Source organism: Engraulis encrasicolus, chromosome 3 (assembly GCF_034702125.1).
Source record: "Engraulis encrasicolus isolate BLACKSEA-1 chromosome 3, IST_EnEncr_1.0, whole genome shotgun sequence".
NCBI classification, from domain to species: Eukaryota; Metazoa; Chordata; class Actinopteri; order Clupeiformes; family Engraulidae; genus Engraulis; species Engraulis encrasicolus.
Window position 1 is genome coordinate 38,284,363 of NC_085859.1, and position 18,757 is coordinate 38,303,119.

The 18,757-nt window shown below is 45.3% G+C and overlaps 1 protein-coding gene across 1 annotated transcript in view; it reads left to right on the forward strand.

The window, feature by feature from the left end:
* Positions 1–16,010, forward strand: part of rflna (refilin A) — a 24,313-nt gene extending 8,303 nt beyond the window's left edge. The window contains exons 3-4 of the mRNA XM_063195354.1: positions 12,740–12,849; positions 14,733–16,010. Coding sequence (XP_063051424.1) covers positions 12,740–12,849; positions 14,733–15,072 — 450 coding nt within the window. The 3' untranslated portion in view covers positions 15,073–16,010. The remainder of the gene's footprint in view (positions 1–12,739; positions 12,850–14,732) is intronic.
* Positions 16,011–18,757: the final 2,747 nt, after the last annotated feature.

An 18,757-nucleotide genomic window follows, 5' to 3' on the forward strand; every position in this document is an offset into this window, starting at 1 on the left:
GGTACGCTCCCGGTAACCCCACTTGGCTACAGTTGAGTATAGTGTCCATGACTGACAGAATGATGTGCTCCACAATGCGTTGTGGGAGTGCCAGAGAGGGCAGAGAGAGGGAGCAGGCAGGGTGGCAGTCTGGGTGTCCCCTGGGGCTTTCAACACCCCCAACAGGCCTCAACTGAGCTCAGACGGCGTTTTTATTTTCAGAAGAGAGAGAGAGCCTTCAAAAGACGTGCTGATGGACATGTCAAAGCCACCCACAACAGTGGAATAAGATAGGGTTAGAAGGTACACCACATACCACACAGTAATGTTTTGTTTCTACATTAAGTGTTAATTCCACACTCAGACAGAAGGACCATGTAGAGTGTTGCATTTCACTCTCTCGAGTGTTGAACTAGCTCTGCAGAATGTATTGTGGATATACTCTGGTTGCCTGGTTGCCAGGTTTGGCCCTCAAAAGTGAGATAGCCTGCAAGCTACCAACGTACTGGATGTAATTTCTGGTAGGAAAGATGTGGTTTATGATTGTCCATGACCGTTATAATTGGGCGTTACAAATGTATCAGTAGGCATGCACGTAGCTTATAGCCAATTGTGTCAGGTGTATCTATTCAAACAAACTGCAAGCTTCCATTTGTCAAGTACAGTACTACAGTAGTGTGCATCATTGCCTTCCCCCCTCTCTGATTGGCTCCCTAGCTGTTTTTCAGATCCCTGGCTAGTAGAAGGGTATACATGCACATAAGGGTTAATAAAGTACTAAGAAGTTAAAAGATATGAGGTGCACACAATGGCTGATGCAAATACAATGTATATTGAAGTAGGCAAAATGACAAAACTCTAGGACATAAGCTGCTATAGAGACAAACGTTTCGGGCCTAGCCCATTCTCAATATCTCCAGTACGAGGCAGGTGGCAAAAAGAATAGGGGAATAAGAAAACAATGAAAAAGATCTCAGGCCACAGTTTTGGTTCGTAATACGGCCCTATATACTTTACAACACTGTCAAACAATCCTAGGCGCTGCCATTGTGCACTGGCTGTCTTATGGTGGTGGTCACAGGCCAATGTGCAAGTTTGGGCCAAAAGCTGCTGTCAAAATATACAGTTATCCTGTCGCTTACGGGAAACGCAGCACCGCCACAATGACAGGTTGACTAAACCCTGTCACTTTGCATACTGTAGTGCAGTCTACTATCATGTTTGTGTGTGTGTGTGTGTGTGTGTGTGTGTGTGTGTGTGTGTGTGTGTGTGTGTGTGTGTGTGTGTGTGTGTGTGTGTGTGTGTGTGCATGTGTGTGTGTGCTAGTCAGACGTGCGTGAGCTTGCACAAAGCTCTTGCTCTGCTTCGCTCGCTCGCTAACTCTGCCCTGCACACCGGTTCTATTTCGGTGTTGTTTTCGTACGCCATCTAAGAACAATCTCCACACTCTATTCTGGGGGCTCGCGGAGGCCATTGCCATGCAGTTGCATAAGACAGATATGACCTCTGCCAACTAATGAACCCTAGTGGGCAAGATAGAATAGCCACAGACAGACACCCCCCACCGCAACCCAGCACAACAGACTCTGTCTGGAGAAGATTCTAGACTCTAGACCAGTGTTTCTCAAACGTTTTCAGATCGAGGACCACTTTGTCAGCCCAAAAATGTTCAGGGACCACCTGTAAACTGAATTGACAGTTGACGGGTGCTAAATTCGATGCATATCACTTCTTATTCACATTTACAAGCCTGACGTATTGTGGTGAAATGAGACTTCAGCTATGGTTAGCTTTGTAATTATCTTACAAATATTGTCTACTGCTAGCTTGTCTTGGAAAAGTAGAAATCCCCTCGCGGACCACCTGAGCTCTGTCACGGACCACTAGTGGTCCCCGGACCACACTTTGAGAATCACTGCTCTAGACTCTCAAACTTTTTTGGTATATAATAGCCACAGACACATCCCCCACTGCAACCCAGCAGAACAGGCTCTGTCTGGAGAAGTCAGGACTCTACAGTACACAGACTCTCAAACTTTTTTGGGAGCAGATTCTTTCACCCAAGGATCCTCTCATGCCTGGTTTTCACAGCTAGGGGTTGTGGGGTTTGGGGTGTGACTGTTGGATGTCATGTATGAGTTAGCTTCTCAGTGTGTGTGTGTGTGTGTGTGTGTGTGTGTGTGTGTGTGTGTGTGTGTGTGTGTGTGTGTGTGTGTGTTTGTGTGTGTGTGTGTGTGTGTGTGTGTGTGTGTGTGTGTATGTGTGTGTGTGTGTGTGTGTGTGTGTGTGTGTGTGTGTGTGTGTGTGTGTGTGTGTGTATGTGTGTTGGATATCGTATGAGGAAGCTTGTCAGGGCTGGTGCGAGTGCTGAGTGTGTTTTTGGCTGCGTGGGACTGCAGGCATGTGTCGCTCCCACACAGGAGCTTAGAACTGGCATTACAGAACAGACTCAGTAAACACAGAACTGGAGAGAGAGAGAGAGAGGGAGAGAAAGAGAAATAGTGTTAGTGATAGAGACAGAGACAGAGTCGTTATGTGAGAGAAAGTAGAAGATATGAGAGAGGGAGAGGCAGAGCAAAAGAGAGAAAGAAAGAAAGAAACAGACAAGAAATGAGAGATTCTAAAAGGGCAACAGAAGTTTAAAAGAAGGGATTGTTGTATGTATGTGGAAGTCCAAGCGAGAGTTACCAGGTTGTAGCTTGGGTCGTCTGTTCACCCAGCCCAGGTACATACAGTACACTTGCACAAAACACACACCAAATGCCACTAACAAAAACACACCCTATCCAATGCCCCTTGCAAGCCCACACCCAGTGCCACTACAACTAACACGCAGCCATGCTTTTCTGGCCAATATGATTTATTAGGCTGTTGCACGACTTGCAATATCTTTCAAAGTCAGAGGGCTTAGTAAAGAATTCACAAACACACAAATGCATGCACGCCTCGCACACACAGACATATGGGCACACACGCACACATACCAGGGACTTTTGTTGAGGAGGACACCCAACCTCTTGCAATGAAAGAGAAATGAACTCTCTCTCTCTCTCTCTCTCTCTCTCTCTCTCTCTCTCTCTCTCTCTCTCTCTCTCTCTCTCTCTCTCTCTCTCTCTCTCTCTCTGCCTGTTGGCCTTTTCAAAGGTCCTCATATTCTGTGCCAGTAGTACTTAGTCTGGCTAAATTATTACTGTGGACTGTGAAGAAGTCTCCCAGAGCACAGCAGCAGTGAGCAACACACACACACACACACACACACACACACACACACACACACACACACACACACACACACACACACACACACACACACACACACACACACACTCACACACACACAGAAGAGAGAGAGAGAGAGAGGCAGAGAGAGAGAGGAGACTGGGTTTTACTCATATTTCCAGCTGTACATTTAAAGCACATAGCCATTATTTTACAGCAGCTGAATGTATGATTGTACTGTTTGCGCACATGCGCATGGACGCACGCAGACACGTGCGCACACACAAAATAGCTGCTCTGTCCCTCGTCATCTGTTGATAGTGACATACAGTATATATCAGATTTTTGACACACTTTTTCATTTAAGACGTTCAGTGGAACTTGTCGTGGTCTGATAGTCATCTCCTGATTGATGGAGTGACATACAGTACAGTACATCATCAGAGACTGTATCAGAAAGACATAAACTTCCACTTTGAAACGTCCACATGCACCGTAAGTAACTGACATGCGTCCTATATTTCCATCATGCTGTCATGCACACTTTGTGATCAAAGACAGAGTTGAGACGTTTGAGTGGCTCATGCAGTTCCACTTGTGTGTGCCCTCTGCTCTCTGTGGTAGAAAGTAGCACAGCGTCAAACTGCACTGCATACAGTGCGCCTGGCCTGCGGGTTTGTTATTATAGTGCAGTCGCATGTGTCTGCAGCCATCCAAGCAGTTGGCCATGCCCTTGGCCTAGAGTGGCACGCACTCACGCACTCACGCACGCACGCAGGCACGCACACACGCACGCACACACACACACACACACCCACCAAGCCCTGAATTGCGTCGCACATACGCGCACAGACACACACACAGACACACACACACACACACACACACACACACACACACACACACACACACACAGTCACACACACACACACACACACACACACACACACACACACACACACACACACACACACACACACACACACACACACACACACACACACACACACAGTCACACACACACACACACACACTAACCAAGTCCTGAGTTGCTCACATGCCCATGTTCCCAGTCACACCCACCCCACTGGTGCCATGGAGACAGACAGACAGACAGAATGAAAGGCAATATTTTCGTCTGCACACGTGCTCACTCGCTCTCTCTCCTCCTGATAGACTGCCGAGTTGTTGTTTTTTTGTTGGTCTTTTTGTGACAGCACAGTTTGAGAGACAGATAGGAAATGTTTGGGAGGGAGATACAGGGAAGGCTCAGCCAAGGACCCAGGCCGGAATCAAACCCAGGTCGGCCGTGTAGGACGAGTGCCCTACCATTGAGCTTGACTGCAGAGTTGCCCCAGTCCATTATCACCACTTTCACTCATTTTTTGCCTCTATTATTTTTATACTTTTATATTTTTATATTTATATACTCCATTATTATTATTTGTAGTAATAAGTCAATATTCAAAAAATAATTACAAAAATATTTTTCAGTTAAAAGGGTATTGCAACTTATCACATCTTTAACCTACACCACAACAAAAATGTCGAAAGCATCGTTACTTTCACCACGATTTTTTGGAGAACCTCATGCAACATCGGCCATTTTAGACCACAATTTCCACTGGGATGAATAAAGTAGCTCTACTATACTATGTGTGAACGTGTAGTGTGTCCCCAGAGACGTCTAGAGTAGAAGTAGAAGTACTGTTGTGGATGGAATTACAACACTAGGAGAGACGAAAGTTACAAAGCGTTACTGGACTGTTAAGAGTGACACGAGTGATAAAAGTGAGTAAAAAGTAAGAGAATTCCGACATTCCAATTGGCTTTGGTGGCTGTCACGGCAAAGTGTTGTAGAGTCGATTGTCACGTGTTATGTCATTGCTATAGTTTAAATAAGGGTAATTGTCACGACTCTAACACTTGACAAGATGCAAACCTGTCTGCAAATGCTTTCACTTACTCTTATGCGACTTCATTATTTCCAGGGGAAAAAATTACACGGGCAGATACAATTATAAGAAGCATACAGCCCCATTGGGACCCATTCATTATTTACTTGGCTGCGAGAACATAGCTGCAGTGCCACTCCTGGCCACCAGCTTGTGACCGTTCTCGTACAGATTCCAGTTTCTCTGCTCAAGGGCACTTCAGCTGTGGATGTGTGTGTAGGGAGTGTTGAGGGCGGGATTCAAACCCGCAACCCTCTGATCTCAAGACCACCTCCCTAACCATGAGGCCACGGCTGCACACATACGGCTGTACTTGCCTTGCATGTCTCTCCCCTTGCTTGGCAGCAGCAGCAGATATATTCAGGTTCACCGTGTTTGTAAACACGATATTGTGAGGAGGGGCAAGACTCCGGCAGCCAACCAACCACGTGAGCTAATTTTTTGACAGACAGCGGTTTCCAACAATCAGAGGTTGAGTTGTGCACATTCAGTTTCGCGCAGTCAGGGGAAAACAAAAATGTAGAACCCATGTATACAGATGGGATCAAGGCAGTCTGGTACTGTACGCTCCGCTCTACTCTGCTCTACCCAGTGGGGCTCTGCTCTGCCTGGAAGCAACAGCTGTATCCAGCAACAGCAGAGTCACTGAATTGCTGGCATTCCTTAGCTGCTTCCACATGGAATATATATACGGTGTGTGTGCGTGTGTGTGTGTGTGTGTGTGTGTGTGTGTGTGTGTGTGCGTGTGTGTGTGTGTGTGTGTGTGTGTGTGTGTGTGTGTGTGTGTGTGTGTGTGTGTGTGTGTGTGTGTGTGTGTGTGTGTGTGTTTGTAACCATCTCTTGCCCAGTGGAGCAACATTCAAGCCTGCATGGGTTGTCTGTCTGTCTGTGTATACTTTAGCTAGCTACCATGACCTGGGCGTACTCACACTAGCTGTCCACACACACTCACACACAGACACACACACACACACACACACACACACACACACACACACACACACACACACACACACACACACACACACACACACACACACACACACACACACACACACACACACGCACACGCACACACACACACACAGTCATTTGCACCTGTTACACATTGCTCCAACCCAGCTACTCCCTCTTAGAGCCGTGCCGCTCCACAGACTGAAATGTTGCAAAGCCAACAGCACCCCCTTTTTAAACACACCAGGCGGGCGTAAAGAACGCATAACATGTACCATGTCTAGAAGTTATAATTTATGTCAAAAGATATAGGAGTAGGGCTGTGACCAGACATGTTGCACTCCTTATATCCTTACATCTCTAGCGCTTAGGACCATAAGCAGCGGACCCTGTGAGGCAGGGCTGGCCTGAGGCATAAGCCAACTATCCAATGGCTTAGGGCCCCCATGCCACCATGCTGAGTAGATGGTGGTATGGGGGGGCGGATTAAATTTTGCTTAGGGCCCCATAAAGGCTCGGGCCGGCCATGCTGTGAGGACTTAATGGAATAGTCCTATTACATGTAAACACCGTGCATGGATGCATAACATGTCAAAAATGTATGTTTTACGATAGGAGAGATGAGAAAGGCTATGACCAGACAAGTTGCTCTCCTAAATCAGGAGCTGAAGCGCTGTGAAAACCTTTAGCGTTCTGAGAACCTTTAGCGTCGTGAGGGTCTTTAGCGGTCCCTGTGAGGACTTAAGGCAGGAGTAGCCCTTTAATCAACACTAGAACTCTAACTAAGAATATCCTTTCATGCACGCACGCACACAAGCACAGACACGCACATGCACGCATGCACAGGCACACATGTACAGGCACAAAAGTGCTCTCACACACACAAAGTCTCTCTCTCTCTCTCTAACGCTCTATCTCCCTCTCTCTCACACCTGCACATACAAACACACACTCACACATAATTGCATTACTATGTTCGTGAGGACCTTCCATTGACTCCAATGCATATTACTAGAATTCAAAATTAGTGAATGCTAAACTGTGCCCTGACCAAAACGATCCCTAACACTAATCTGTCACCCATAAAGGTGAAATGTCAGGTTGTGGTTCTCACAATAATGGTAAAACAAGCACACACACACACACACACACACACACACACACACACACACACACACACACACACACACACACACACACACACACACACACACACACACACACACACACACACACACACCTCACCTCATTTTACCTCCCTCCCTCCACCCCCACTTAGTTCCATGCTAGTCTCATTCCGCTTGCCTCTTGTGTGTGTGTGTGTGTGTGTGTGTGTGTGTGTCTGTGTGTGTGTGTGTGTGTGTGTGTGTGTGTGTGTGTGTGTGTGTGTGTGTGTGTGTGTGTGTGTGTGTGTGTGTGTGTGTGTGTGTGTGTGTGTGTGTGTGTGTGTGTGCTCTTCCAAGTCCTGGGTTGAACTGAGTCTGACCCCCCATGCATGTAGATGGGGCCAACGCGAACCTCAGATGGAGGGATAGGGACCTATTTTGGTTCCACTTTAAAAAAAAGTCTTGTTTCCTTCTTTCTCTCTCTTTGTCTTTTTTTCTATTTCTGTTTCTCCCTCTCCATCTCTCCGTCTCTTTTCTCTGCCTCTGCGTTTCTTATACGCTATCTATGCTCTCTTTGCTCACTCTCTGTTTCTATCTCTCTATCTCTCTTCTATTCTCTTGCACACAGTTTCTCAGCGTTTCTCTCTCTCGCTCTCTCTCTCTCTCTCTCTCTCTCTCTCTCTCTCTCTCTCTCTCTCTCTCTCTCTCTCTCTCTCTCTCTCTCTCTTTCTCACACGCTCTCTCTGTTCTCTTACTCTTGCTCTCGCTTTCTGCTTCTATCTCTCTGTCTCTCTTCTATTCTCTCTTCTTCTGCTCTCTTACACTCAGCTTCTCAGTCTCTCTCTCTCTCTCTCTCTCTCTCTCTCTCTCTCTCTCTCTCTCTCTCTCTCTCTCTCTCTCTCCATCCTTGTACCTGTGGCACGTCGCCATTAAAGAGAGTTATGGGTGAGCGTTGGAGGCGTCCCGCCAAATGCTGCTACTTCGAGGCTCTTCCACGGGACAGACACGATAAATAAACACTCGACACACAAGCGCCTTAGCTCGGATGCGAGAACCAGGTGTCCTCATCGAGTGGGTCTCCTCTTCTCTCCTCTCCTCTCCCAGACCGATGTTCTGTCGAGATGTGCTTGCTTTGTCCCAATAAGCAACCAGTAGCCGGTGTTTCCCGCAGAATTTTCATTTTGTCAAGGTGGTGGTGATGGTGATGATGGTATGTAAATTTGCATTATCAGACACATTTGACTATCGTCATTGGAAACGCTACGTTGTACAGTTTCATATGAGCTATGACATGAAAAACCCTTAAAACGATACATTATTCGGTGAAACAACTTCAGAACTCATACATTCACAACACAAAATCTTTACTTCTTCAGGCACGTAGTCAATTTTGTTGTCAAGGTGGCCGCCTTAAAAAGCGAATGGGGGAAACCATGGTGGCCTTCTAGTATAGCGCCCCCCAACCCCCAAACCTAACCCTAACTTGTATTTATTTCAGCACTTATATTTAGCACTTCATTTATAGTTCGTCTACCCATTAACTTCTTCGATAGTCAAGCCTTTCCTGTCGACCTGTGCCACCTAAAGCTGATTTACAGCTACCGACATCCTTCCCAAATCTAATCCTAATTACATTACATTACATCACACCACATTACGTTTGGCAGATGCTTTTATATGTTTAAACGGATCACACCGCACTCTCGATAAAAAGGTGCCAAACATAAACAAAAACTGTGTAAAATTGAAAGAAAAATGTCTGCACACTTAAATCCCCTTTGTGTTCTTTTTAATAATAGGCCAAGCTTTCGGTCTACTGTCTTTCCTCAGGGCTCCAATACAAAGCGACTTACAACCAAGGACAATCACAGCATACAACACTTCTAGATGCAAAGTGCATAGGGAATACGCTGTAATAGACATCGAAAGTTAACTACTATTGTACTACACTACTATGACAGTACACGGGGCCTTTAGTAATACATTACGACTTGGTCATTGCCATTCTGGTAACAGCTAATTTATAATGCCGTGTCTTAAGGGGTGATACAGAATGATAAGTGCAAATGCTACCGTATGTAGGACTGGTTAGTTAGTTAGATTTACATTTGCGTAGGGCAGGGATGGGGAATCACTTCAAATTCCTCCAAGGGCCGACAAAGTCCTCCGAGGGCCGCACTATGAACACAAACCAGGATTTCCCCCTGCACTTTAGGCCTATATTGAAGGCAGCCAGCTTTAAAACAGGCCCCACCTTCTCTTGGTCCCCTGAATATAACTTAATACCTTATAATAACTCAACTTATATAACTTATAACTTATAACTTATAACCGTAAACGGTCCTCGAGACATAGGTTTCCCCACCCCTGGTTAAGTAGAAAACACATTCGTGACCCAGGATCTGTTTGGAGCTCAGCCCGATAGGTAGGTCATATCGACATGACAGGATGCCGGCAGTGCATACCAATACCATGCGGCTCAGCCAAAACAAGAAACAAGAAACTAGAGACTCCAGGAGAGAAGAAGACGAGGAGAGAGAGGTAAGCAAGGGGAAGACTAGCCTACTCAGGAGCATGAGAAAAAAAACAAGGGAATGAAAGAGAATAAAATAGGGGAAATGGGAAAAAAAAACTTGTCCATGTAAATATGGCTGTCAACACACTTGTAATAGGACTAGTGTCAGCTGGATGAATAATGGGGAGGGGAGACTGTGGTGCTATTGTGTGAGCATGAGCAGTGACGGAACTGTGTGTTACTGTGAATTGAGACACTTTGGTGTATTGAAGAAGACACCTGAAGTCTCAGTATTTGTGTGAGTGCGTGTGCGTGTGTTTGTGTGTGTATCGTGTGTGTGTGTGTGTGTGTGTGTGTGCGTGTGTGTGTGTGTGTGTGTGTGTGTGTGTGCATGTGTGTGTGTGTGTGTGTGTGTGTGTGTGTGTGTGTGTGTGTGTGTGTGTGTGTGTGTCGTGTGCGCATGTGGTGAACGTGCACGTGGTCTCACAGGCTGGTTTTGGTATGAGCTATAATGGCAGGACCAGGTGGACTCTCGAAAATGCACAGACATGAGCCGCACACACACAAACACACAGACACACACACACACACACAGAAATAGGCAGACACACACATGGACACCCACACCCGACCGACAGCCATAAAGACAGACACCCAAACAGACTGGAGCAGCTACTCACATACAGACAGACAGAGAGACAAACAGAAAGACAGACATACCGAACGACAGATAGACAAAACAGACGGATAACATGAGGATATTCACACACACACACACACACACACTCTGGTCTGACAGGCAGTTGCTGCCTACACACAGACAAACACATGTGTATGTGCACACACAAACACGCGAGCAAGAACACACACACACACACACACACACACACACACACACACACACACACACACACACACACACACACACACACACACACACACACACACACACATAGACACCAGGCATTAGCTTTGAGAACCAAAAGGGCATAGGCACACGCACACGCACACACACACACACACACACACACACACACACACACACACACACACACACACACACACACACACACACACACACACACATAAACACACATGTAGACACCAGGCGTTAGCTTTGAGAGGTTTTTTTGCACAACCAAAAGGGTCCCGGCCTGCCAGCTCAGTAAGCAGCTGGGACGTACGGTACTGTAGCAGCAGTAGGACTTCCTTTCGAGCCTCCTCCATGCTTCCTTCCTCTATAGGCACTCATCACTCAGGGCCCCTCTCTCTCTTCTATCTCCCAGGGATCTGTGTTTGTGTCTGCATATCTCTCACCAGCCTGCCTTCCAAGCCCCACGTTTCTTTTTCTTCTTTTTTTTTTAAAAGGCACACTGTTTGGATAGCTGCATTCTCACGGCAGTTTTCCAGTCACTTTGGCTTGGCCCGTTTCACTTAAGCAGCTCTCCTTGTATTTCAAAGTTGACTTTGGCCAAAGCAGAAGCGTTTCCTTTTTTTCCCCCAAAGTTCTCGAGCGTGTTGTTGTTGGTATCATTACGGATGATAAGAAAGCAGATACTGCTAATGTTCAAATATTTGAATATTGAGGTTTTAAGGAGGTAGGGTCACACATGCTTGGCAATATGCTGAGCCAAAATGAATAATACAAGTGCTGAAAAATAAGGTGTCAGTCTGCTTAACAATGGAGAAAATGGCCGCTGGTTTTATTTTTTATTAAATGTGGTAGAGTCATCATGTCGCTATTTATGTTTTCCCTCATTCTGCTCGCCACAACTGGTGATATTTTCCAAATTACCATTCAAAAGATTTACATTCTTACTACAAGTAAGCACTTAAAAACACCCAGCAGGGGCCAGACAGTGTGAAAAGCCTCCAATACAAATGGAGTTTAGATCACCCAGATGGCTCCTCTGGAATAAGGGAATTTGTGCATTTCAATATGTACACTTGCGTCCTCCACTTATGCTTGTGGCCTCGTACCAGGGAGTAATACGTTGTGATGATATCACTGATAACAGCATTTCAATATCTCGCAAAAGCTCAATTGTTAAGTCATTTTTTAATTTGCAAACTGGATGGTGAATGGAAAGTAGTCTCCCAAAAGTTGTTGTGGTTAGGTTGACAGCTGGGAAACTTTGTTTTCTCCACGGAGGCGGGGCCAGGAGGCAGGGCGAGGCCACAAGAACAAGTGGAGGATGGGAGTCTGCATATTGGAATGTACTCAATGTGTTACTTGAGCTCTGAAGATTTCTCTACAGGGCCGGATTAACGCGTAGGCAAGATATGGCTGAAGCCTAGGCTAGGGGGCCCCACATGCCAGGGGGCCTCTGATTGACCAAAAGTGAAGATGTGCAGAATCGTGACAAGATGCAATATTGAAAAATTCATCTGTCGTGTTGAGTACAGTTGGTAGACATGTTATGCTTAATTTGTAATTTGTAACTCGTAACTTGATATGTCTATGTAGGCCTACATTCTTTAGCGAAATTTAGGATGGAGGAGCACAACAATCTGTAGCCTAGGGGCCCCAGGTCGACTTAATCCGGCCCTGCTTCTCTAGGGAAACATCTCTCTGATGGCAAAGGTGCTCTAAGGCTGGGGCTACAGGGCATTGCGTCTTGTTAACGAACATAACGCTACGTTATGTTCAGTCAAGTTGCATTAAAAAGAATGGGGTATTTTTTGAATGTTCACTGCCCATTTGACTTCACGCATCCAGTGTAGGCATCCAGTGTAGGCATCCAGTGTAGGCATCCAGTATAGGCCCAGGTTTTTTTTTTCTAACTTCGAAATGCAAAAAGCTTTGTATTTGAAAATTCCAGTCACTGTAGCTGAGTGAAAAAAATAACACGTTGAACAAAATGAAGAGAACAGAGGGCAGGTAGAAAAAGAGTTACATTCCAGTGGGCCAAACCACCCAACAAGAACCCTTTGCAGAGAGGTGAAAGCATCATCCCACTGTGAGTGTGAATGGTCTCTAAGTGCTCTGCTCTCCATATGTCTCTCCACAGCTTCCCTACCTGCTGCTCAACTCCCAGGGCACAGAGCTCAAGACGCGCATGCAGCCCGTGGTCTACGGAGAGAGCATCGAGGTCAACCCCAAACCTGAGCAGGAGGTCAAGTGAGTACCCCTCCCCTTCCCTTCCCTCACTCCTAACTGGATAACGGCTGAAATGCAGGTTAAACAAATGAGTATATAAGCTCGTGAGCAGTGGTGTAGTCTACGTAGAACGCAGATATGAGTATACCCACCCACTTCTACATTTCAGGGATTTCAGTATACCCACTTCAAATTGATTGATCCATTGTTTTGAATAGCACAAATATATACAGTATACCCACTTCAAAAAATGCTCAAATATACAATATACCCACCATAAAAAAGTAGACTACACCACTGGTCGTGTGTGCAGTTTCTTCATCCCTCCTCTCTTCTCCAACGTCCGCTTCTTTTCTCCACTACCCGTTAGTTATTTTCAGGCTGACCGGAATAGTGCCGGTGTCCCTTCCCACACCATTTACGTTGATAACTGAAGTGCTCACATTCATTCCGAGCTCTGAATTTTCCACACGTGATTGTGTGTAACACGAATGAACTTAGGAACATCCACATTGTCGTCACGTTTTGCGGAGAGAAAAATGTTCAATTCGCATTTCAAACCAACTTTACAGTACCCAAACTGTCAGACTTGCAGTGTGAACACACCGGCCGGTTCAAGATTAGGTGCGGAAACGGCCACCGGCATGATTCTCTGTCAGCCTGAACGTGCCTCTTGTGCAGAGGTTGATGGATCGACCTTGTGTTAACTTAGACTTAGCTGTTGTTTTATAAGACCACAGAATTCGATCAGACAGCAGAGGTGTATCACTGCATGCAATGTTATGTTCTGCAATTTTCTTTTCCATGAGTTTGGCCAAATTATTTTCCTCATTACTTTTATGCCCTGGTGTAGTTGATTAGCACATTGTTGTCTGAAAGAGCAGACACAGATTTGCCCCGTGTAATTGTAGATCATTTGGGTCAATGGGCTAAATGGTTTCTTCCAACCTCATGCTATAAACCAAAGAGTGTCAATTACTTTAAGCAGCCAAACTGGAAACAATACTTCTTTCAATACTTCAGTGCTCTTAGCATCAGAATGATTAAGTAAGTAATGACTTAACCCAGTGATGCCTAAAGCAATTTCAAAAAAAGGCTGCTGAATGCCTAAGCACTTTTTAAGAAAAGTTGCCCTCAGCCTATACAAACCAAAATATCTCAGCCTCTGAAGCACATGAAAACATTCCATGAGTTGCATTTAAACGCTAAGACCCTCATCTAGCATTAGAATGTCTCTAACATACCAAGATTTTTCATAAAATTGTCTCAAATCTCATGACACTGAATGTTGCGTCATGCAGCTCCAGGCGCCAGGGACAATGTTGCGCAACGCAACATCCAGCATCAATGGGTTAAAGTGATACTGTGCCATTTTTGGAAATGCGCTCATTGTACACCTCTCCTTGAGTTAAATAATTGAGTTTTAGCTTTCTCATGTACTTTGTTCTCAGAGTATGGCAGTGCAAATTTTACTTCCATGCTAGAAATTGACATTCAATCCAATGAGATCAATCTGGTCCTACCATGGCGCACATGGGAGGGCACTCGTTTGCTATGTGGTTCGATTCCCGGCCCTGTTCCTTTGCCGTCTCTCTCTCCCAACTTAGTTCCTGTCACCATCTGCACTGTACTGTCATGAATAGAGTTAAAAAGACCCCAAAATATGTTTCACATTTTTTTAAAATGACAAATCCATCTTCAGTGTTCAAGAAAGTCCTTGTGCACAACCCTTCAGCTGTCCAGGTGCAGGTGTAAGGCAGGAAAAAATGTGATCAATATGAAAAGTTCATAAACACCGCACACTGGATACTGTTCTTTTTTTCTCTTTATTTTTTTGTAGCGAACTTCATCTTCATTGTCTTTACGTATGCTCTTCTCCTTCCTCCCTCCGCTTGGCTCGGCAGGTTCCACTCGTCGGTGAGGTACGCGTCGGACCGGCACTACCGCGAGCAGCTGTACTGCGTTCCCGTGCCGGTGCCCGTGGACTTCAGCGAGACGGTGATGGTGGCGTCGCGCGACTGCACCTGGCGGCGCTACAAGAGCGAGGTGTACCTGCAGCCGCGGCACCGCGCCCTGAGCTACCAGAGCACGGCCATCGTCTACCCCAAGCACGCCCGCAGCACCTACCGCACCACGCTCAGCCACCAGCCCTCGGGAGCGGGACGCCGCTGGTTCTCCTCCACCGTGCGCCTGGACCCCAGCGAGGATCTCAGCCCCTGCATCATCTACACCGAGGACCTCTGAGGAGGGGAGCGGAGAGGAGGAGGGGGAACGGAGCACCCTGGTGGGGAGATTGGGGAGATGGGTGTCATCTACACGGAGGACCTCTGAGGAGGGGTGGGGACTGGAGCGGAGGATGGAGGGAGACAAGGGTGTACCCTCGTGGAGAGATTGGGGAGATGGGTGTGGATGACTGTACATGTAGTTACAGACAGACACACACAGACCCATCTCATGGACTCTTGAGAGAAGAGATGAGAGGTGAAGAGGAGGGTTGCTGTTGCTGGACTTTTTGTTTCTCTGTTTTTGTGAAGATGTGATTTTTTTTGGACAGAAGAGATTTCAGAGGACATTTTATGAGATGAAAAGAAACTTTGTTTGTGTGTGTGGGTGTTTGCGTGTGTGTGTGTGTGTGTGTGTGTGTGTGTGTGTGTGTGTGTGTGTGTGTGTGTGTGTGTGTGTGTGTGTGTGTGTGTGTGTGTGTGTGTGTGTGTGAGAGAGAGAGAGTGTGTTTGGGAAAATAAGAGGGGCAGGAAAACCAGCATCCAGTGGGTTAAATTTAAGAAAGAATATTTTTTGTGTTTTTTCTGGCAAGAGGGGTTACCGTTAACGTTAATGTTGCTATTCTTTTCTTTGTAGGTTTTTTTTTTAAACATATTTACGTGTCTTATATATAACTGCCTCAAAGCTCTTTCTCAGAAAGTAAGAAAGAAAGAAAGAAAGAAAGAAAGAAAGAAAGAAAGAAAGAAAGAAAGAAAGAAAGAAAAACCTCCTTGACTATGCAGAAACGCTCCCAAGGGCACCATGTCAAACACAGGCCCAGCCAACATATCTATGGCTGCCTGGAATTCTGCAGACAGATGTTATGTGAAGCAAAGAATAGTACATTCTCAAATGCACCCGACTTTATTTTGCATACGCCCACAACTTAATACTCTCCTCACTCGGAATGGCAACTCTGTTAGCCACAGCTGTCTAGCTGCCTCATTGCACTCTCTGGTGTGTGTGTGTGTGTGTGTGTGTGTGTGTGTGTGTGTGTGTGTGTGTGTGTGTGTGTGTGTGTGTGTGCGTGCGTGCGTGCATGTGTGTGTGTGTGTGTGTGTGTGTGTGTGTGTGTGTGTGTGTGTGTGTGTGTGTGTGTGTGTGTGTGTGTGTGTGTGTGTGTGTGCGTGTGCGTGTGTGTGTATGCGTTTGTCTCTGCGTCCGTGCGTGCATGTGTGTGTGCACTACAGTTATGTTCCCATCTGTTATTGCATGCTGGGTTAGCTGGTCTCCAAGCTGGACACCAGGCCTGTAATGTGAGCACTTGAAAGGTTGGACCAAAGAATTGACAATGAGAGAGAGAGAGAGAGAGAGAGAGAGAGAGAGAGAGAGAGAGAGACTGGCTGGCAAGCTCTGGGAAGTGTTAGTATTCACATGCACAAGATATGTTGTTGTAGACCGTTTGGATTATTAGTCAGTGTTATGACACCCCGTCATGCAAATAATGCACCTGAATCTCTAGTCTTACTAAGTAAGATTATCAGTTAGAAGCTTATTGGCTATCAGATTTAGGATGTGAGATTAGAAATTGGGTCATATTTCTAAATATAACAGCCAATAGGAACGAGTCTCTCTCAGTTATTACGTTTGTTTTAAAAATAACAGATCCGGTAACAGAGAAAAAATATCTGCGCTGATATTTTTCTCAGAAAACTTGAGCATGGAGTGAAAAAAAGTGAAATACCCTTTAGGTTTGTATACATAGACATCCTGTATGCACCCATTACTAATCGTGTTTTTTCATGGAATGACAAAATGATATGTTTTGATGTAATATAGTCTTTCATTTGGATATGTTCATTGGTTTGTGTTGAGTTATTATGAGGTAGTACTCGTGATCATACCATTAACAGAAGCTCCTCTGGACTACCCACGTCCGCCCTTTATTTCCACAGTGGCAAAAAATTGTACCAAGCATACAGTAATATGCCAAAAAATAAGCGTTTTCCTTTGTGTAGAATAATGTGTACAGTAGGCTATTTCTTCTCTACAGGACGGTAAAAGTGGCTGCCTTTGTCCATTTGTGTTGGGAGGCATCTTGCAATATGTTTTAGTTCCTTCTCTTGGTGTTGTTCTGTCTTACATTGTTGTTGAATGATAAAAATGCTAAATTTGATTAATATTGAAAGTTTTGCGATTCAGATTTCTTACCTCATTTACGTATGGAAAAAAACCTTATGTAAGTTTAAAAGATGTGTGTATGTGTGTGTTTTACCAATGTCTGGTTGATATGCAAATGGTTCTTTCTGTATGTAGAAAAAGACAGGGTTGAGTGTTCTGGCGTGCATTTCTCGAAACCATAGTTGCTAACTATGTTAGCTACTTTGTTGTTTGCAATGCAATTTACCATTGACAACTACCTAAGTTGCTAACTGGCTAAGAACTATGATTTCGAGAAACACACCCCATGATGAATTGAAAAGACTATGAAAGTGTGGCAAGTTAGGGGACTAGGGAGAGAAAGACAGCAGGAGTGTGTGGCTGGTGTTGAGTCTAACCAAGCAGGCACTTTGTGCACCAGCCAGCCACATTAGATCTGTCTGGATATACTTAAACACTTAGGGTTGTCTTTTGCCTTAAGACAAGTAAAAGTATTTATCTTTTACCTAACATGTTTCGACGGTGTTACCTCCGTCTTCATCAGAGGGTCACTGTGATGTTGATGAGTGACGTACTTTAAAAACAGCGGATGTTGTTGTGGAGGTGTGACCTCCCTGCCAATAATGACAGGTTGGTCACACCTCCTGCTGTTAGAGTTGTCCTCTTAGGATGGTGGTCCAGGTGTGTGAGAGCATGTATGCCCCCTCATCCCTGATCATGGTACTTGGTACATGTACATGGTACATGTCTGGATATAGCTGGACTGAAATGATGCATTCTGGGGAGGCTGTTAAGGAAGGCACTCCATTACATTCCTGTAGTGTTGGGGTGTAGTAGACCTACGCTGTAGCCTAACCGCTGCAGACTGACTATCAGGTAGAATCCCTTAAAAATAAACAAGTTGGACAAGATGCAGACGGCAAATGATGAGTTTGTTAAAAAAAAAAACTTCAGTCAGGACCTGATCTAAAATGTACTTGATCTGTTTTTTTTTCTTTTGGAGAAATTAGGGAGGTTTTGGTTATGTTGTGTTCAACCACAGTCTACAGACTCAATGCAGCAACTTCCAGCAAATTTCTCAACATGCAATGATGTTCTCTTCTAACACAAGATTGCATTGTCAAGAAGTTAGGGGCACATCAAGAGGCAACTGTTTGGCCTGGGCTGAAGTTCAGTTTAGGATTTGAGAGGCGTTCTTAGCGAGCGGTGCACCCTACACAGCCAACCTCCCCTGAAGTGCAAGGTGAAAGGGAAAGACTGAAAATACTGTATGTGAATGCTGTGGAGTGAGTCTGGTTGTAAGTAACAGAAGGTGTTATTGAAAAACAGATCGGCCAGCCTAGCAAGAAAGCAAGGGTAGACTATTCACGTGAAAGAGTACAAGTGAAAAATACAGTCATTTGCAGAATTGAGACGTGATGTGATGACAGGGGGTCGTTTCTCGACAGTGCCTTTGCTAACGACTTTAGCCATTTTGTTCGTTCTTAAGACCAACGTTGTAACCAAGGTCTTGAGTTGGTCTTAAGTTGTTCTTAAGTTGTTCTTAAGTTGTTCTTAAGTTGGTCTT